This window comes from Manis javanica, chromosome 14 (genome assembly GCF_040802235.1).
Source record: "Manis javanica isolate MJ-LG chromosome 14, MJ_LKY, whole genome shotgun sequence".
NCBI lineage: Eukaryota > Metazoa > Chordata > Mammalia > Pholidota > Manidae > Manis > Manis javanica.
This window is the reverse complement of record NC_133169.1, coordinates 11,427,975-11,448,808: the sequence shown is the minus strand read 5'-3', so window position 1 is coordinate 11,448,808 and position 20,834 is coordinate 11,427,975. Positions and strand designations below refer to the sequence as shown.

The window sequence follows — 20,834 nt, the reverse complement described above, 5'->3', positions numbered from 1 at the left end:
ACATTTGGATTTTGGATTTCACCTAGGCTGTAGGAGATAGCCTACTCCATCTACCTTTCTTATCTCCCTCTTCCTCATGCGTAGGCTTAAATTGTGTAAATGGACATTCATCTCTGTGTCAGCTCTTTAAATCATAAATGTACAGCTTTGAAGCTCCAAGACCCTGGAAAAGCTGAACAAAGGGCGCTAAGACTCTGAGAACAAAAGTGTTCTTGGGCATTGAATCGGACTTCTCTATATTTGCCTTATGCTGTGGAGGCGTGGATTTTGAGTCCAAAGGCATTTCTTCATGAACAGAAAGCACAAATTACCTGTTTTCAGGAGCAGGACTGGGTTTGGGTGGATTGATTTGAAATGGACACTTAGAAGTTTAACTCTTGGCTTTGGCACAGGAGTGTTTTAAAAACTACATGCTAGTGAGGTTTGCCATATCCCCTTGCTCCACCCCCAAAAACAGCTCACTTCACTCACTCACACAACATACTGAGTATGTACCTGGAAAAGGGCCAGAGAAACCCTTAGGGAGCCTTTGTGTCATGAGCTCTTATCCCTCATGACTGTCCTGAAGCTGGACAGATAGACCAAAATTCCCTTGCAGGGCTATAGGTAGGAAAGCTGTACACATCACCTCTTCCTAAGGACGGGGGCCAGGCAGCTAGCTGAGCTAATCCTCCTGTCTGTTTCCTCCTCCCCCAGGTGTGTCAGTCACCTCCAGTAACACGGGCGTGCCAGATATCTCGGGTTCTGTGTACTCCAAAACCCAGGTAGGTGCCTGGCTCTGGATAGAAATGGGAAAAGAAAGATGGACATTGAGGAGGTGGAGTTGCAATGATAGAAGTAAAGTGAAAAAGAACAATCCTCAGAGAGGTAGGCTAGAAGGTGAATAGTCTCTAGACTTCAGTTTCTTGAAAAAGTTTAAATTTAGCCCTCTGGGAAAAAGCAAGAGAAGTGTTACAGGATGGTGAGGTGTGGCAAATTGTTGTGCTCTTGTCACGTGATCTGCTGTGCAAAATTGATCTGGCCTTTTTCTTAGCCTTTTCATAATGTTCTAAGAGAATGAGTGGAATGAGGGAAACCAGTTAATTCCATTCTTTGTAGATATACCTGGAAGAGTGGGAAAGGAGGCAACCCAGTAACTTGAGTGGGACATTTAAATTATCCACAGATATGTTTTGTGCTGCTGTTTTCTCCCACCACCATAAGTAATTAAAAGTTTGATAGAAAGTATTAGGAATTAAGGTGGAGTGCTTCATGGCCAAGACCTTTAACACTCAAGATACCTCAGTGCGTTTTGTTTTTTAATATCCAAGGAGTTACAATTTCTTTCCAACTCCAGGGGTGGTGGGTGGGTGCTAAGAGTAGTCAACAGGTTTTACCATGTTCATATATGATATTAGATTTTACAAAGTGCTTGCACATCCGTGCTCTCAATTGGTCCTTACAACTGAGAGATCAGTAGTATCCTGTTCCACATTGGAGAAAACTGAGGCTGAGAGAGGGTGATTTTCTCAGGATCACACACTGGGCAGAGCTGAGACTGAGATCTAAATGTCTGACTTTAGGCACAGTGCGCCTTCAGTGACACCGTACTGCTTTCTGAGGGTGGAGGAGCAGGCTCAGAAATTCCAAGGATTAGTCTGCTGATCCTTTCACTCTCTCTCCTCCTATCTTCCTGGATAGCAGTCCTTTGAGAAACAAGGTTTTCATTCCGGTACTCCTGCTGCCTCCTTCAACTTGCCTTCAGCCCTAGGAAGTGGGGGGCCCATCAATCCAGCCACAGCTGCTGCCTACCCACCTGCCCCCTTTATGCACATTCTGACCCCCCATCAGCAGCCACACTCCCAGATCCTTCACCATCATCTGCAGCAGGATGGCCAGGTAATAGCCCTTTCCCCTCTCTCCTTTCCCTTCCTCTTCCTTCCTGTCCCTTAAAACTGCCTCCCCTTTCCTTTTCTTACCCTTCCTCACCACCACCTTCACCCAGACGTCCCCAGCGCCAGCCATGGGCACACAGCACATACAGACACAGGCGCACATAACACAAGAGGCCTGCAAAGGAGATGTCAGACAAGGGGCCAGATGGAAATCTTTTCTGCCCAGTTCCTTTGGTGCCTTTCTCTTCTACCTCCTCCCGTAACAGTTGTCCCCATCCCATAGACCTGGGTCATGCCTCCCCTCTGACCTCTCCCAGCCTTGCCCCTTCCCTGACATCATAGCTTTCCCGTCTAATGGTGGAGTTCTATTGTCAAAGTTTGTCCCTTTATTTTCCACATATCCTGATTCTGCCTCAGCTACCATATTTGCAGATGGTTCTCTGTTGCCAGCGCCAGCAGGAGGAGCAGGTAATGAAACTGAATGATAATGTGCTTGAACCCACCCCCTCTCAGTCCCCATTTCACCTCCGCAGCCTCAGGGAACTTAAGAAAAGATTGCACGGTCACAAATCGGGATACACAAACACAGACACCTTGCTGAGCTCTCTGGCCTCCCATTCCTCTCTTGTCCTCCCCTCCTCAATGCCCTCTTGTTCTTTCTACCCCTCCCCGACTCTGGAAACACTTGGTTACCGGAATGGAAAGGATTCTTGGGGCAGCATCTGGAGTCTGGGGCCTCAGACTGTCTCTCCTACTTTGCTTAAAGTGGGCTCACAGATACGTGTGTTAGGGGTGGGGAGCCATGGGGTGCTACAAGTGACCCCTCCTCTATCATAGGTGGCTGAGGGGAGCTGGAATAAGGGCTTCCTTGCTCTCAAAAGACAGTTCTCCAAGTTGAGGCACTCATGGGGATTAATGAAAATGAAATCATCTTGTGATCACTCCTCTCCAAGAGGCCATAATTCTCTTTAGAGAGAAGCCTTTTCTCAGAGCAGGGGAGGGTGAGGGTGGGGTAAGAAGGTGGAATTGAAAGCAATAGAACTGATTTACTTGTCTCTAAAGGTGTCTTGCCCTCTTCATGTTTCCCCTATTTAAAGGTTGGAAGTGCCTTCTCACTTGTCAGAGGTGCTTTAGCAGCTATATAAACCATATTTTCTGTGGTTCAGAAATAAGCTTCTGAGTTTTGTAAGCAGGGGGAATGGGAGAGCAAGACAATTTTTAAATCTCCACCTGAAGATGTCACAAATTTGTCCCACTAACTAGACACATTTTTCCTCCCCACCATCGTCCCATTCCCCTGCAGACGGGCAGCGGGCAACGTAGCCAGACCAGCTCCATCCCGCAGAAGCCCCAGACCAACAAGTCTGCCTACAACAGTTACAGCTGGGGGGCCAACTGAGGCCCTGACCCTCTTCTCCCGGTCCCATCTTCTGAGAGGGCTTCTCAGCCTGGCAACTATGGAAACAGCATCAGAGAAAGGAATGTGGGGGGATTCCGCTGCCCCCCGCCCCCGCCCCCCAGCGGCCCACCCCATGCCTCAGCTTCATGTCTGTCCCATTCCCATACCATTCCCACTCTGTTGTATGTATTATAGGATTTGTATTTTCTCCTTTTTTTTCTTACTTTCCTCTCCTCCTCCCCCCTTGCATTCAAGATTATGAAATTTTGCTGTGGGCCCTACCTTTCCTTCTCCTGTTCACCCTGGTGGTGTATGGGTGAGGTGGGGAGGGGGGACCCCCAAATATATATCAGCCCAACAGCCCTAAGTCTCCTCGTTTATTATTAGGAAACAATACAACAACAAAATATGGCGTCATGAATATGAACAGCATTGTCAGATGAATTAGTTGAAGTGTTTTTTTTTTTTTTGTACTGTGTCCTCAAATTTAATGGATTAATGTGTCTTGTATATATAAAAAAGAAAACCTCTACCTTCAGCCTCTGCCCATTCTTGCTCCGTCTAGGATATCCTCAGTCTCGTCGATGACCAGCTTGGTGAATAAGTATTACCGTACCAACTGGGCCTCCTCTAGCAGGCCTGAAGGCAGTGGAATAAAATGAAATCTTTGCCCTTTAAGAACTCCTCTGACCTTAATGTGGTAGTGTCTTGCCCTTGAGAGGATTGATTCCCTTCCCTTCTACCCTAAGAATTTCACAGCCCTGGTGCCTGGAAAGAACCACCACAAATCTTCATTTCCTCCAGAAACTACTCCATCTACAACAGATTGCAGGTGTGTAGGGAGTGAGATAGTGGATATCGGGTGGAAAGGGAGAGGATTAAGAAGGAGCTAAAAGAAATGGCTTTGTAGAATCAAAGTATAGTTTAGATGACCTGGAAGGAAGTGAGGGAAGTGTGCTGTTGGCCAACAAAACTGAAGCTTGGGGCCCATTTCTCCTCTTAGACCACAATAGGTTTTGCTTCCTGAGTGCTCTCATTTTCTGCAGGTATACCCAACAAATGCATCTATAGCAAGCGGGGTTTGGGATGGGGGTGGAGGTACCGAGAGGGGCAGGCTTTGAAAGTAAATGGTAGGCAATTGGGAATACTTTGGAGCCCAGGATTCTTTCTTCCCTCCCAAGACACTACAAGAGTTCCCTTGCCGTCTTTACAAAACCTTTATCCTGCTGATTGCAGGGCCTGCTTACGAATTAAGAGAATCCTTTATGGTTATGACCGACTCCCTAGCTGGAGAGTTGAGTCCATGCATCCCTGAGACATTCGTAAGTCTTTACTCAGCTCTGGGGAGTTCAGTACAAAAAGGAGCTTGGTAAAACACTTAGTCCATCCCTCTAGTATTAGACGTAGGTCACCCAAGGAAAACGACTGGGAGAGGGGCGAGGTGGCTTCAGATGGAACACTGGTACGTAGTACACGGGTGTCCTGAGTCGGCTCGCTTGTGCGGATGGACTGCCCTCTGGCGGCTTTATGCGCTATTATCCAGCGTCAAAACTCCGGAAACACCTTATTGGACCGCGTTGGTCCGCAGGAGGAGAATCGGCTTAGAAGACAGGTGATGGCTGGAAAAGGAAAATTCAGTACGCTCACAGGAAATAGGGTAAAGAGAAGGCCTTTCGAATTTGAGAACGTCCGCCCCACCCTCACCCTTCACCCACGACCCGCTTACGGTGTTTTACGACAGTGTCCTCATCGCTGCTTTCCGGCAGCGTGATGTGACTGCTTCGCTCAGTTTCCCACCGTAGATCGCTGGCTGCTTCCAAGTGTGAAAAGGCCTCGGGTGCGGTTGGAAGGTTCGCGTCCCAGTATGGGAATGAGCCTTTTTGACCTCTTTCGAGGTTTTTTCGGCTTTTCTGGACCTCGGAGGTGAGAGTGGGTCCGGGTGGGACTGGGGGAGGGTCTTCTGAGGGGAGCTTGACCCTATTTTTGGAAAAAATATCCTCTTCCCTACTCCTTTAACTCCTGCGAAGAGGACGGAAGTCTCAACATTGAGTGCTCACCCCGCGACCGTAACCAAGGCGAACTTTAGGAGGGGAAACAGCAGCTTAAATCTTTCCAGTCTGGGGTGATGCAACAGGGGCCCCGGGCGGGGAGACAGTGGGTCTCTGGGGAAGAGGACGATGAGCAAGGGAGCAGGACCTTGGGAGAGAGAGGAGGGGCTGGGGACATTGAAAAGCCGAGAAGTGTCTGGGGGGAGCCGCATGGCGAGGACTGACTTTGATAAAAACGAAAACAAAGCAAAACAAAACCCGATGGCCAGTCCTCCAACCCTCACCTCAGCTTTCCAGACCCCTACCTTTCTCCTACTTTGCCACCCATGAGTTGATTTTATGGTTTAAGTAGTGCTTAACCATTTGGTGGCTAATCTGCCTCCAGCCCCAGACACCGAGATCCCTTTTTTGGAGGGATGACTCGAGATGAAGATGAGGAGGAGGAGGAGGAAGAAGAAGGAGCCACGTGGGGCCGTGGAAGCTCGAAGTTTGAGGGTCCCCAGCCCCCTGAGGAATTTGGCTTCAACTTCCGCCCAAGAGGAGGGATGCTTTTCCATGATAATTTCGGCTTTGATGATCTAGTACGAGATTTCAATAACATCTTCAGCGAGATGGGGGCCTGGACCTTGCCTTCCCACCCTCCTGGTGTGTGGCTGCCCCTGAGGAAGAGCTTATGGTTTTTACTGGGTTGGTGGGTGAAATAAGGATCCTGTAGAGAGTTATTTGGGGGTGAGAAGTGTGAGAAAACTGATTATTTCAAGGTTTAAAAGAGCCCAAGTCCTTTCTTACCCCCCAGCATCCACCTGCCACCTTTCTGCAGAACTTCCAGGTCCTGAGTCAGAGACACCTGGTGAGAGATGGCAGGAGGGACAGACACTTCGAGACTCAATGCTTAAGTATCCAGATAGTCAGCAGCCCAGGATCTCGGGGGGAATCTTGGATAGTGATGCAAGAACTGAATCCCCAAAACCAGCACCAGACCAAGGCTCCCAGAGACCTTTTCGTAGGGTGAGTTCATCTGGGCCTGGAAGTGAGAACTTGTAGGAGATGACTGAAAGACTGCAAAGACTGGGACCCTTGTTGGAATCCTAGGCCCTCCATTTAGGATTCTGTTACCTGTTTTCTGTATTAAGTTTCTCATAGGATTTTCTTTGGGGGGAAATGGGAGTTCCGCTTTTCCTTTAAAAAAAATTGGTCTGTATGATTCTTGTATAAGGCAAGATTTTGGGGGAGGACAGAAAAGTGAATTCAGGAAGATCTTTTGGTAGGATACATAAAACAGCTAGGAAGGAGGAAAGGAATAAGTAAAGCAATCCTGAATGGGATTATCTACTGGGGAAATGTAGCTCTGGAACTTGGAATAGTTTGGGTTCTGTAACCCTTCAAGTTTCAGATTGAAAGGTATCATTTCACCTACTTTGGGTTCTTCTGCAGTTTGATGACATGTGGCCTTTGATCCCCCGTTCTAGAGCCAGAGAGGACAATGGTGAGTCTGGAGGGAGGACGTATCCCAGCCTTCTCATTCTCCTAAAGTTCTCTTTTCTCCCCTCCTGAAGTTTCTTTTTGCAACACTCATACCCTTTTTTCCCTTGTACTCTTTTTTTCCTGTTTTCTCTTTCTGCCCTTCTAGATCTTGATTCCCAGGTTTCCCAGGAGGGCCTTGACCCAGTTCTGGAGCCCCAGCCCAAATCCTATTTCAAGAGTGTCTCTGTGACCAAGATCACTAAACCAGATGGGGTAAGGTGGGAGATGGGGTAAAGGAAACTGGCCAAAGGATACCCTTGAAAGAGGGATCTATGTACAGAAACCAGTGGATTCACCTTGAGTAATGTTAGGGTCATGGTGGTGGCTGCTTCTTGTAGACAGTAGAGGAGCGCCGGACTGTGGTGGACAGTGAGGGTCGGACAGAGACCACTGTAACCCATCAAGAAGTAGATGGCAATCCTAGAGACGGTAAGTGAAGAGTACAAATCAAAAGGGTCCAGCTCTTAATGCCTTGGGAAAGGGAAACTTAATATTATGTCTCTTCTTTGCCTCTTAGGTCTTTGATTTGGTTTGTCTATCACTTTCTTCCTTAGATCCAGAATCACCGACACCTCCAGCCCTGGATGATGCCTCTACCATCCTGGATTTATTCCTAGGACGTTGGTTCTGGTCCCGGTAGCCTTGTTAACCCTCATAGGCCTTCATGTTCTCTCCACCTCCCAGGTTCTTTGCTCACCATCAGTGGGCTTAGCTTCTCCTGCCACCTCAGGGGCTCAGGTGTGTTGGAACAGTGTATTGGGGGTATGTCAGTATGTCATTCACCCAAACTGACCAATAAAATCTTTATTTATGCTAATTCCTCTATCTTGGTTTTGTCAAGACTGTTCCACTTTGTAACACTATCCAGGGCTTCTCAAATTGTCTTGAATCACAACCTTCTCCTTACTTATTTTTTGTTCCACTTCCCAAACCTGTAGGTACCAATAGGAAGTGAATTTTCCTTATGGAGGAGGTAAGATAACTAGAGTTAATTCCAGGAAAATTTTTAGATGGGAATGCATTAAATTCTACAAAGAGGAAGTGTGTGGAAATGTAAGTGATAACTGCTTCCTTAGGTGTGGGACTACTGCTTGGATAGTTCATGAGCTACTTTGAGGAAATGCATGGGAAAATATTTCTTCCTTTACTGGCTATGTTTTTATTTTTTTATGTAAGAGAAAATATAACTAGCACAAATACTGCTGGATCCTTTTCTCATTAAAAAAGTTTTTAGTACTGTGGTTTAGAGTGGCAGAGCTTATACATTTACTTACCTCTGTTCTCTGGAAATTCCACTAAAATGACAAAAAAAGGATTTTCCTAAAGAAGAAGCATATCACAAGAACAAAGGAGAAAAGATACAGTAATGGGATTTTGTTTTTCATTCTCTTTATTACATCTTTTGGTGAACTGATGTTGATTTATTGTAGCCAAATTTATCTTTTCTTTTGTGGTTAGTGTTATCTCTTTTAGATATCTCCCCCAACCCTGAATTAAAAAGATACTCTCCTTTATTATCCTCCATAGTTTTATAGTTTTATAGTTTTGTCTTTTACATTTAGGTTTTTAAATCCTCCTGAAATTTATCTTCCTATGTGGTATGAATCAGAACCAACTTCATTTTTTTCCATCTGGAAAAAAATACATACATATATGTACAAATACGTACATTATACACACATACATACATGCAAATACATATATATCCCTGTGCTGGGTCCTTCTACTCTCTTCTATCTATTTGTCTATCTTTATGCCCATACCATGTTTTAAAATACTATACAGATAGTCTTTGAACTCACAGGTGCACTTACACATGGATATTTTGCAATAAGTATTGGAAAATATATTGGAGTTTGATGACAATTTAAAAAAACATTTTCTTTTCTCTAGCTTTATGGTGTGAATATATTATGTCATAAATATACAAAATATGTGTTGATTGACTTAATGTCATCACTAAAGCTTCCAGCCTACAATAGGCTATTAGTAGTTAAGTTTTGGGGGAGTCAAAAGTTATATGGGTATATTTGCACAGAGGATTAGTGACCCTAAACTCCACATTGTACAAGGGTCAACTATAGTTGTATTTAGTAGAACAAATCCCCTCACCTTTAAAAAATTCTCTGCCTCTTCTAGTATTATAAGAATGCAATTGATTTTTCAAATCAGCTCTTTAGAGTACCACCATAAACACAAATGGAGCCAGAGACCTGTGATCAGCCTCCAACATGAAGGATGGAGATGTACAAACAAAGGCATCCTGGAAGAAATGGAGACTATGCAGGAAGATGAAAATTCATCAAGGACAAAATATTTAATGTTCTTAGAAATATGAGACCATATATCCATAAACCAGAAGAGGGTACTACAGAAGAGAGAAAATAAGAATGAACTTTTGGGAGTTAAAAACTTGGTGGCAAAAATGGGAAACTAAAATGGTTTGGATGAGAAAGTTGGGGAACTCCAAAAAAGTAGACCAAATAATGGAGATAGAGAATAAGAAAACAGACAAGAAAATTACAATGATATGAACCATTGATGAAATAACTGTCTCAGAAATGAAGGATATTACTTTCTGATCTGAAAGACCCACTGCATGCTAGACACCAAAGAAGGAAATAAACCCCCTCCAAGGCACAGCATAGGAAATTTCAGAGCACTAGAGACAGAATCTAAATGATTCTAGAGAGAGAAAAAGAAAAAAACTCAGAAGCTTGGGAATCAGAATGTTCTCAAACTTTTAACAGTAACATTGAAATTAAAAGGCAATGGAGCATTACTTTTAAAATTACAAAGGATAATTTTTTCCAATATACTGAATTAAGTGTAGGAGTATAATCTCTTTAGACATGAAGGGGTCTACAAAGGGGTATCTACAACAAACATCATATTGCAGAAGTCTGAAATACAGTCAGGATATCTACTCTTTCCACTTTTATTCTACATTATACTAGAAGTTCTAGCCAGTACACAAAGTTCAGAAAATGGGATGAAAGACACAGGAAATGGAAAGGAAGAAGTAAGACTATTTACAGAAGCCATCACCATGTGTCTTGCCAATGGGTTCCAGCCCCAGGCAAGTTCACTATGGATTCAGTGAGACTGAAGAATGACAGTGGGATGTTCTTGGGGTGAAAGGGTTTATTACCCGGCTTGTTCTCCCTGTAACAGGTTGAACACTAGAATTACATCTACATCCAACAGTCTGCAGGTCTATAATCCGTTGTCTTTGCCTATGCCCAGAGCACTGCATAGGGCTCTATATAGTGACTCAATAATAGCTTATTGTGTATGGGTGTGGAAGCAGTAGCCTAGCAGCAGGACAGTTACATCATGAAGTAGTTAAGGTTCAGGTGAGGATCTTGGCCAGAGGAACCTTCACTTTATCCACATTCCACCCCTCCAGGATTCTCACCTCACCATCTACATGCTCCCAATCTTCCGCAATGGTCCCTGTGGGAGAAACCTGGAACATTGTAACCAGATTCCACAACAGCAACAGAGGATAATAACAACAGAGATAGTAACAAAAATTAAGATAAAACAATTTTGATACAGGTAAAAATAATAATCCTCAAGCCTGAGGAAGTTATTTCAGCTGTATTCAAAACCAGTTCTCAGATGAGTTCATGACCCACACTTAGTAGTGGTACAGATAGGGAGCTCAATGCACCCCAGTGAGTAACAGATTTTTTGCTAGGGTGTGTGCCCAATTCACAAAGACCTTAAGGGTGATAAGACACATGTTTTAATGACACCAACATAGGCAAATCTTATCCATCAGGTAGGATGCATGCAAGAGAGTGGTCCTGTGATAGAACTGTAGCAGGAAGGAAGTCCTATCCAGGTCTAGTATAACATATCTTTATCCCTCTCTCCGTGGGGGTTACTGAGGGGTCTATATATAGTGCTACTGGAGGAGCATGCACTGGCCATAATGATGAAACTCCATGGTAAGATGCTCCTACCTTCTGGCTGTTCAGGATATACTACTCTGATCTTTGAGGGCCACTCTGCTGTTACTCAAGGAATACACAGTAGGCCAGCTTCCAGGCCTTGTCCCCACGGTGCCAGGAGAGCCAGTCATCATTGGTCCATGTGTCAAAATGTCCAAGGCCATATCCACTCAACAGTCTCCAGAGTTTAGTGCAGTTGGTGCTGGCAGCAAGATATTCTGGCAGCCAAAACTTGCCTTCAACAATTCTTCCTTGGTTTGTACTTGCAGTTGTATAGGGGAGGCAGCAATATGCAATAGCATGTCTATGGGGCTCAGGGCTCCCTTTTCAGGTTTCTTGTTCAAACACTGTAGCACTGTCCATAAGTTGACTGATCATCCCAGCAGACTATTGGTTTCTGACTTCAGTCCAGATTTTAACAAACAATTGTACCTGTCATACCTGCCGCAGTAAGATTGTGTGGCACATGAAACTTCCATTTGATTCCCAACTGTTGCACCCATTCTTGTATTGCATGTCTAGTAGAGTAGGTGCCTTGATCACTCTCAATTACCTGTGGTCATCCATAGGCTGAAAAGAGACTCTCCAGGCCTCTTTAGGTCATCTGTTGGTCTGCTAGGCCCTGCAGGATATCTAGCCCCAAAATATATTTGGGGATGGGAAAGATATACACAGTATATTCCTTTGGGGGTAGATGCCCTATTCCCAAAAGAATTTTGGCTTGGGGTCCCAGGAAACTGCTCAGGGTTGCCATAAATCAATGAACATTTAGCTTCTGTGTCCACCAGAGCCAACAAATGTTATATATTCACTGGGGACCAATGGACAGATATTTTCAACATGTGGCCTCTGGTCCCCCCCACAAGTCCCTCAGAGCAGGTACCTTGACCTTTCCCTCAATCAAACCATGTTCCCCAGTCATCTTGTGTGGATTCAAGTGACTTCAGCGAGAAGTCTTGCAAACACACAGGCTGGACTTGTGGCTCTGTCTCTGACCTCTGCCTCTTTGTTCTTAATGGCTGGAACTGCTGCTCTGGTTTCAGTTGTTGCCACAGCTCCAGTAAGATTCTGTTTGATTTCCCATCTAATTTCCTTCTGTCTGCTCCTGCCTGTATTAACTCAACCACACTCGGGTCCTCATAACCTTCATGGGACCCTTTAAGTTCTTCCTCTGAGTAGCAGACCTTATTTCTTTTCGTGCTTTTATTGTTTCAGCCTCTCCTAAGTCTGCTACTGTACGGGTAATGTCACTTATGGGCTGCCCTAAGTGAGGGGCAAGAATGGCCACTAGAGGTCCAAAGAGAGATGTGAGAGCTGTTTGAAGCACAACATTTCTCATCCCTGCAGTAAAAGGCTCCTCATCTGGGCCATAATTCCCTGGACTATAGATGGCATTTCTCATGCCTATCTTCTGTAACACCTGTTGGAGTTCAGCATATGTCTGCCATCTAGCAGGGGAGGATGGTAAATCACCCTGATTGGGCCACACAGCACAAAGTGCAGCCATAAGCCAATTGAGGAGAGAGTGATTTCCTGGGGTCTGATGTGCGTTTTGTAATCACTGCCTCAAGGCAGTATGAACTGTCAGGGAAGCCACTTTCTCATCTCTGATCCAGACAGAACAATTCCATCCACCCCTAAATCCCACAGATGCAGGAGATGAGCTGATATTGACTCTGAGGGCTTCTGCTGAAACTGGGAGCCCAAATCCACCAGCTCAGTATAGGGGCAGAGCATAGAGTGCTCCACGACCTGGAGAGGGGGCTGCACTTCTCCTGGAGGAACCTTGGTTGCTGTGTCTTTATTTTCTTTACAACCACTGGGTGTGCTTTCAATAGAGCTCCTCTATTTCCAGGGCTGATGGCACCTTTCTCTTCACTCTGCCGACTGCCTTCTCTGCTACCTCCTTTACCTTTTCTACTGTGCCCCACAGCAGTGTTAGCTCAGTCTTCACTAGCTCTCTTACCTTCACCTCAATGCCTCGCAGCTGATGTTCTCATGCCACCTCTTCCTGTGCTTCCCTCAGGAGTATGTCCTTCTCCATGGCCTTTGCTTTCTTCAGAGCACCTGGCAGCACTCCTGTCTCATTCTGTAAGGAATCTTTTACCTCTTCCACTGGACCTTGCAGCTCATGTTCTTGCACTGCCTCTTGTGCTTTTTGAAGGGGTCCATCCTTTTCCTTCATGGCCTTTACCTCTTCCACAGTACCTCATAGTGATGCCATTTCAATCAACAACAAAATTTTTACCTCAACGGCACCTCACATCCGGCGTTCTTGTGCTGCCTCCTCTCATATCAATGACATTTCATTCTTCAGTGAATCCACAGCAGTTTGCAGCTCACATTCTTGTGCTGCCATTTCTTGTGTCTCTGCCAGGAGCATGTTCTTCTCATCTGTAGACTTTTTTAATACAGCGAGAAATAGCCAACCCATAGTTCCCACTGCTTCACAGGCACTCATTTTCTCAAAGGACCTACTTACTGTATACCAAGGGCCACCCCTACTGCCTCAGATGTCACCTTCACCTGCCTCCAGTCCTGGAGTGCAGCCCAGCCCTCTAGGAGGCAAGCCACCTTTGGATAAAGTGAAGGTTCCTATGGCTAGGATTCTCACCTGGCCCTGGTTGATTAGCTCACTACACATGTGTGGGCAATACATTGTTATTGACTCTATATAAAGAGCTCTGCCCAGTGCTCTGGGTGACAGTGGCATGGCTGCAAGGCTGCAGGAGAACAGAGATGAGACTGGAGTGGTGGCAGCACTGAGGACAGAGACTGAGATAGCTGTGGGCATAGAGAGGCTCAGGGGCAGAGACTGGCTTGCTGCATGCAGACTTGCTCTGAGTGGACAGGATTCTAGTGATTGACATGCCACCATGGAAATAAAGTTGGATATAACCCTTTCACCCCAAGAATGTTCTACTGTCATTTCTTTGGGTACATTGAATCCATAGTGAACTTGTTTGGGGCTGAAACCCATCGATTGTCTCCCATTTATAGGGGCAGCCTGCTGAAGCACCCCTTCGATAAGGTCAGCCTTTTCTTTTCCTTGGTCAACAATGAATCCTGCAGACGTTGCCAATTGTCTTGTCAATGGGTTCTAGTCTTGGGCAAGTTCCCTATGGATTCAGTGAGACTGAGGAATGACAATGGAACATTCTTATGGTGAAAGGGTTTATTACCCAGTTTGTTCTTCCAGTGATAGGTCAAGCACTAGAATTACATCCGTATCCAACAGTCTATAGGTCTGTAATCCTCCTTCATCTCTGCCTCTGTGCAGAGTACTGGGAAGAGCTCTTTATATAGTAACTTAGTCAATAATAGCTTATTGACTATGGCTGTGGAAGCAGTAGCCAGCAGCAGGCCAGTTACATCATCAAGTAGTTTAGGTTCAGGTGAGGATCCTGGTCATAGGAACCTTCACTTTACCCACACCATGTGTGTAGAAAAAACTCTAATAGAAATGAGTATAGCAAGTTTCAAGATACAAGATCAATATACCAAAAAGATAAATAAATGAAAATTGTATTTCTGTAGATTGGCAATCTAAAATCAAGAAATAACTCCATTCATACTAGCATAATAGAGAATAACAAAATACCTAGGAATAATTTTGATGAAGTGCAAGAGCTGAATATTGAAAACTACAAAATTGCTGATATAATAAAAACCTAAATAAAAGAGATACCATGTTCATGGATTGGAACACAATATTACTAAGATACCAAATCTGCCTGAATTTATCTATACATTTAATGCAATTCCTATCAAAATACTAGTGACTTTTTTTGTTGACAAGTAGAATTGACAAGCAGTTTCTCCTCAATATGGAGCACTGTTCTGGAAGGGAGAGCAGATGGGTCAGATTTAAAAACTAATAGGAACCTGACTGCTATAGACCCTTCAGACCATCCTCTGTAGGCCTCTTGAAATCATCCACTTTTGGAAGAGTAAAATCAATGCCAGTTTTCCAGGGAATAGCTGAGGGGCATTTTGGGGCTCTCCTGTCCTTGGGCCTATCAGATACCCTGTTGCTTTTCTCTGCTTCTCTCTGCTGCTTTTTGCACAGACATAATCATACTGGTCTGGTGATTATTGATGTTCCTACCCACTGTGGGGAAAAATTGAAGTTCCTATGGCCAGGATCCTCACCTGAACTACTTCATGATGTAACTGGCCTACTGCTAGACTATCACTTCCACACCATAGGCAATAAGCTAGTATTGACTGAGTCACTATGTAAAGAGCTCTGCCCAGCGCTCTGCACGGAGGCAGAGATCAAGGATTACAGACCTGCAGACTGTTGGATGCAGATGTGATTCTAGTGCTTGACCTATCCTGGGAGAACAAACAGGCTAATAAACCCTTTCAGCCCAAGAATGTTCCATTGTTATTTCTTGGCCTCACTGAATCCATAGTGAACTTGCCTGGGGTTGAAACCCACTGACAAGACACCACTTGCCCTACAGGGTTTGAAAGTATATTTTGTCAACTAGTTTTATTGTGCTTTTAGTGAATCTTTGCTTTTGCTATCCTTTTTATGTGGAAATTCAAGAAAATTAAAAAACTAGGCTTTCATTGCTGCTACTGTTTTCCCAGAATTCCCACTGTCTTGCCAGTGGGTTTCAGCCCCAGGCAAGTTCACTATGGATTCAGTGTGACCAAAGAAATTGACAGCAAAACGTTCTTCGGGGTGAAAGGGTTTATTACCTGGCTTGTTCTCTGGCGGTTCGAGCACTAGTATCTCTGCCTCCACCCAGAGCACTGGGCCAAGCTCTCTATATAGGGCAATAATAGCTTATTGCCTAAAGGTGTGGAAGAGGCAGCCCAGCAACAGGCCAGTTACATCATCAGTTGGTTTAAGTTCAGTGAGAATCCTGGCCATAGGAACCCCAACTTCCCCACACCCACCAATATTGACTTTTTTACACAAAAAAATTATAACACTCTACTTAGTATCCTGAAATGAAATATGTTAATAATACAATCTATATACATAATACTTTCATATATATGTATAAATACTCTTAAATTTTCTGTTAAGGCAAAATAAAAGGAAAGTATAATAAAGTAGTATTTTTTTCAATGTGTAAATGATCAGGCACAACTAGAATCCATAATGAGATATTCTAATCAATACAGATCCATCACATAGCCTCCCAAATACCGTAACAATGCAGTTAGCTATGTTTTTTTTTTTTTTGGTAAATGGCTCATGCTAAAGTTCTACATAAAATACTGTCTTTCCTCAATTTATATGATTAAATGCCTAGAAAATTTTGTCCACATTAAAACTGATGAAAAGAAAAAGAAAAGTTTGTTTATAGAGTTGATTCTGTAGTCATACCATTATAAGCGAGTTTTTCACCAATATGTACATCTGGTCAGACATTCTAAAGTCATGTAGGACATGGAATGAGTCTTTGTTGTGTATCTTGTAGGATATTCAGCATACCTAGCTTCTGACCACTAAATATGAAGCTCCAACCCCCACCCTGCTCCCCATGATTGTGAAACAACAAAAATCCTGCCTCCAATTTTCAAAATTCTCTTGAGGGGGTAGTACCATGCCTAGTTGACAACCTCTGGTCTAACAGAAGTTCTTCCACCTAGAAACATGAATATTGAAGGATAATGAGCACATATTACCTTAGAAACTACAAAAATAAAATGAATCTTTAAAGTGAGACAAAGGAAGGATATAACGAGTTTATATTCTTCAGCACAAAAGGCTCACGGAGGGCGGCTAATGGGAGAAAGTATATGGTTGGAAAAACTAAGTGTATTAGATTGAGTTCCTGTGGAAACAGACTGTGATATGGAGAGTTTCACACAAAGCATTTATTTGGGAGTGCTCTTAGGAGATCTACCTGCAGAGAAGTGAAGAAAGGATTGAGCAGAGGGTGGAGCTGACATCATGTGGGTTCAGCAGTCCTCAACTGATCCTAGGATTCTGCAGGGAGTTTTGAATGGAGATAGTTTTTCTGATTTGTCCCAAATTAAGGCAAAAGGGCTAGGACTTTGTATTCTTGAACTAAGCAATCATTGCAGGAAACCTGTTGAGAGAGAGCAAGACAGTTTCATGTGGCCAAGGTGATTTCTAGTCAGGGAAACAGCTCTTTGCAATCAGCGGCTGATCTTCCTAGCAGCTGGGGAATAGGCTCCTGACCCTAGAGAGAGGATCTGGGTGAAGCACTGTAGTGTCTACTAAATTTACCACTTGCACTGCTCTGATCCATATTTATGATAGTTTACCCAGTTGGGGAAAAGCTATAGCGATTCTGATTGGTTTTATTTCTTGGAGGAACTTTAAGAGATGGATTAGTGAAAAGTCTAAATATATTAACGCTCTAATGTATTCTTATCCCCCTCCTGCACCACTGATTCCAGATTTTCCTCACCTTTGCTGGTCTAGGCAGCTGGAAAGTGGGATAATCCAGACTTTAACCCCTGATATGCCCTTGGTTACCATGTTGTGCTATATACATACATTATTTATAGGGATATATATATATATAAATGTCTTCTATGCTTTTATATTTACTGTTAAAACCGAGCATGGGAGCAGCAAGAGTTGATGAACTGAATGCCAAAATATTCTCCCTGCCTCCCATGTGTCACTGCAGGCCTCCCTCCTCCATCAGAGTCAATTACTTCTGCTAGTATGATGACTCCTTTTCTTGCCTGCTTGTCTCTTGCTGCAAAGACCCCAGAGTTCCAAAAGGGATTCTTACTGTGACCCTTGGAGGAAGCAATACAACTAGAGGTTCCAGGACCTCTAGACCTCAAAGTCAAATTCCCCATGTAGTTCACTGTGAGTGAAGATACTTGATTTCTGTTCTAGATCCACGTAATTCTCAGATATGTGTAATCTACCTGTTGGGGACACAGAATCATACAATGGTCATTGATTAAGAGTATATAATGTTCTGGGGGAAGGTGCTGTGTGCTCCCAGGATTTCATCTTGAGGCTGGCACTTCATTTGTGTCTTTAAGAGGCCCTTGCACTATCAGACTAGTGGCCTCTGAGTTTGGCAGTGTAAGACCAGTGAATCCTTTGGTCTTGCGCCACTGTCACACCCCCTTTACTGTAAGGAGGATCCCTTAGTCTAAACTAATGTAATACGGATTCTGTATCGATGGATTAAGTACTCTGTAAGTCCTTGGAGAGTGGTACTAGATGAAACCCTATAGGCAGGAAAGGCAAACCCATACTCAGAATATGTATCAATCTCAGACAGTCAAGTGATAGAATATAGTGGTCCCAGCTTGCCCCTGGGTGGCTGCTGCTTTTCAGGGGATAGCACCATATCAGGGGCTTAGTGTTGGTATTTGCTGATGGCAGGTTACACATTGGCAGTAGCTGGATGAGCCTTGATGAGAAGGAGCTCATGCTGTTGGACCTGTGCATAGCCTCTATCCCTACCACCAGCTATTTCATTCAGTGGATCCATTGTTCAGAACTGGAGTGGCTAATGACGGACAGTGGCTGAGTCAGTCGGCCTACCTGGTTGTTCAGTGCCTCTTCTGTGGATGCTTTCGGGTGGGTGTTAACACGTGATGCAAAGATCTTTACCCTTCAAGACCACTCCTTTAGGTCCATCCATATCTCATCCTCGGACCTTTTTGTCCCTGACCTTCCACTCTGTCTTTTCAAGTCCCTGACTGCCGCTGTCCATGTGCCTGCATATATTCTCAACTTCTTTTTCACCCAAAGTAGATGACCAGATGTACTGTCCCAATTTCTGTTCACTAGGAAAATGTCCCCTCACCACTATTTTTTATGGCCACTCCCGACTGGGGTTGCTATGCAGTAGCAGTTAGTTTTCAACTTTTACCCACATAGCATGCCAACTCATCTGTGAACTAAGCTTAGGCTTTTTCCTTCTCTGATTCCCCATCACGAGATCTCTGCCATAGACTGAATTTTTATGTCGCCCTAAGTCATATGTTGAAACCTAATCTGCAGTGTGATGGTATTTGGAGGTGGTTTGGGAGGTGATTAGGTCATGAAGGCAGAGGTCTCATGAATCAGGCTAGTTCCCTTATGAAAAAGATTCCAGAGACCTTCCTTGCCCCTCTGCCATGTGAGGACACAAAGAGGACGGCTGTTAATGAACCAGGAAGTGGGCCCTCACCAGATATTGAATCTGCTGGCACATTGATCTTGAACTTCCCAGCCCACAGAGCTATGAGAGTAATTTTTGTTGTTCATAAGCCAACTCATTTATGGTCTTTTGTTAAAGCAGCTTGAACAGGATAATCCCCAATAGGGTCACAGGTGTGAGCTGAGGAAGAGATGCCAGTGCAACATGTGAATGATAGGAGAGGTCTGGGCCACTTGATTTTCAGCTTAGCTTGCTTGTCCCCTTTGACCCTGCTTATGCCTGATCCTAAAGACGCCACTTTAAGTTAATGGTGTGTTCTTGCTGAGTCCGCCCTTCCTTTTGATGTGGAGGACGTGACAGAGCCCAGCTTATGATGGGCAGTTCTGGCTGCTTGGTCACTTTATAAACCATAGTCAGATGCTCTGTCTCTACTGGACCGCAGTAGCATTCACTATGTAGTTCACTGTGAATGAAGATACTTGATTTCTGTTCTAGAAATGGTATGTATTTCTCTGCTGCAGGTAGCATGGCTTTGCTCCAGAGCCGTAGAAGGTCTACATTATGATTCTCCTATTGGAACTTGCCAAACCACACATAGCATCTTTCTCTACCACAGATACTCTAGTCTCACAGGGTCTGCTGGATCATAAGATTGCAGAGGTAGCCTAAGTGTCCATCAGTAGATGAAGGAATAAAGATGTGGTACAAATTCACAATGGAATATTATTCAGCCATAAGAAGAAAACAAATCCTACTATTTGCAATAACACGATGGAACTAGAGGGTATTAGGCTCAGTGAAATAAGCCAGGTGGAGAAAGACAAGTATCAAATGATATCACTCATCTGTGGAGCATAACAACAAAGCAAAACTGAAGGAACAAAACAGCAGCAGACTCACAGAACCCAAGAATGGAGCAACAGTTACCAAAGGGAAAGGGTTGGGGAGGGTGGTTGGGAAGGGAGGGAGAAGGGGATTAGGGGTATTATGATTAGCACACATAATATAGGGGTGGGCACAGGGAAGGCAGTATAGCACAGAGAAGACAAGTAGTGACTCTATAGCATCTTACTACGCTGATGGACAGTGACTGCAATGGGGTGGGGGGGGATTTGATAATTAATATGGATGAATGTAGCAACCACAATGTTGCTCATGTGAAACCTAAGCATAAGATTGTATATCAAAGATACCTTAATATAAATAAATAAATAAATAAATAAATAAATAAATAAATAAATAAATAAATAAATGTCAGTGGTTGCCAGGGTTTGGGGAGGAAGAGTGAATAGGTGGAGCACAGAGGAGTTTTAGGATAATAAAATTATTGTGTATGATACCATAACACTGGCAGATACATGTCATTATGCATTTGTCAAAACTCAATGCCAAAAGTAAACCTTAAGGCCAGCTGTGGACTTTGGGTGATAACGATGTGTCAGTGTGGATTCACCCACTGTAACAAATGTACCACTGGTATGGAATTCTGACAGTGAGGGAGGCTGGGGTGGGCAGAGGGATATGGGAACTCTGTGCTTTCAGGTCAGTTTTACTATAAACCCTAAACTACTCTAAAAAATAAAATCTATTTTTAGATTTAAAAAAAAAGATTGCAGAGTACTTTTCTGCTTTTGACCCCGCTCAAACTTGACAGACTTCATCATCACCTGGCAAATCAGTCTGAGTAGTATTCTCAGATACGAAATATATTGCTCCAGAATCCTAATCAGATTGGTATTGTCCTTCTTTCTTAGTGGTGAAAGGTGTGAGATAAAATAATCAGTCCTTTCCTTTGATAGGACATCCCAGCATGCCCCAGAACCCTGGACCTCTGAATACGTCATCAGTGAGACAATTTCCTAAATCTTTATAGGGTTTCTTCCCATCTGAATACATGTATCTTTCCAGAGCCTCCAAGATAC

At 44.0% G+C, this 20,834-nt stretch overlaps 2 protein-coding genes across 27 annotated transcripts in view; both read left to right on the top strand.

Annotated features, from left to right (window-relative positions):
• Window positions 1-3,954, top strand: part of UBAP2L (ubiquitin associated protein 2 like) — a 39,501-nt gene extending 35,547 nt beyond the window's left edge. For 8 of the 25 annotated variants that reach the window (XM_017655256.3, XM_017655232.3, XM_073221354.1 and 5 more), the window contains 4 exons: window positions 697-764; window positions 1,681-1,878; window positions 2,292-2,342; window positions 3,178-3,805. In XM_017655256.3, the coding sequence (XP_017510745.1) occupies window positions 697-764; window positions 1,681-1,878; window positions 2,292-2,342; window positions 3,178-3,273 (413 nt within the window). In that variant the 3' untranslated portion in view covers window positions 3,274-3,805. Of the gene's footprint in view, window positions 1-696; window positions 765-1,680; window positions 1,879-2,291; window positions 2,343-3,177; window positions 3,806-3,838 lie in introns of those variants that run through there. The other 17 variants (XM_037016789.2, XM_037016795.2, XM_037016785.2 and 14 more) reach the window with 7 other exon arrangements.
• Window positions 3,955-4,950: 996 nt separating this feature from the next.
• HAX1 (HCLS1 associated protein X-1) lies at window positions 4,951-7,662 on the top strand. 2 transcript variants are annotated; one of them, XM_017655425.3, is made up of 7 exons: window positions 4,951-5,196; window positions 5,707-5,966; window positions 6,142-6,329; window positions 6,756-6,807; window positions 6,952-7,058; window positions 7,184-7,274; window positions 7,400-7,662. In XM_017655425.3, exons 1-7 carry the CDS (start codon window positions 5,138-5,140, stop codon window positions 7,483-7,485), a joined length of 843 nt encoding a protein of 280 aa, XP_017510914.1. In that variant the 5' UTR covers window positions 4,951-5,137; the 3' UTR covers window positions 7,486-7,662. The 2 variants fall into 2 exon arrangements, with proteins under 2 accessions (XP_017510914.1, XP_017510920.1); XM_017655431.3 differs by having other exon boundaries at window positions 5,044-5,196; window positions 5,736-5,966.
• The last annotated feature ends 13,172 nt before the right edge of the window (window positions 7,663-20,834 follow it).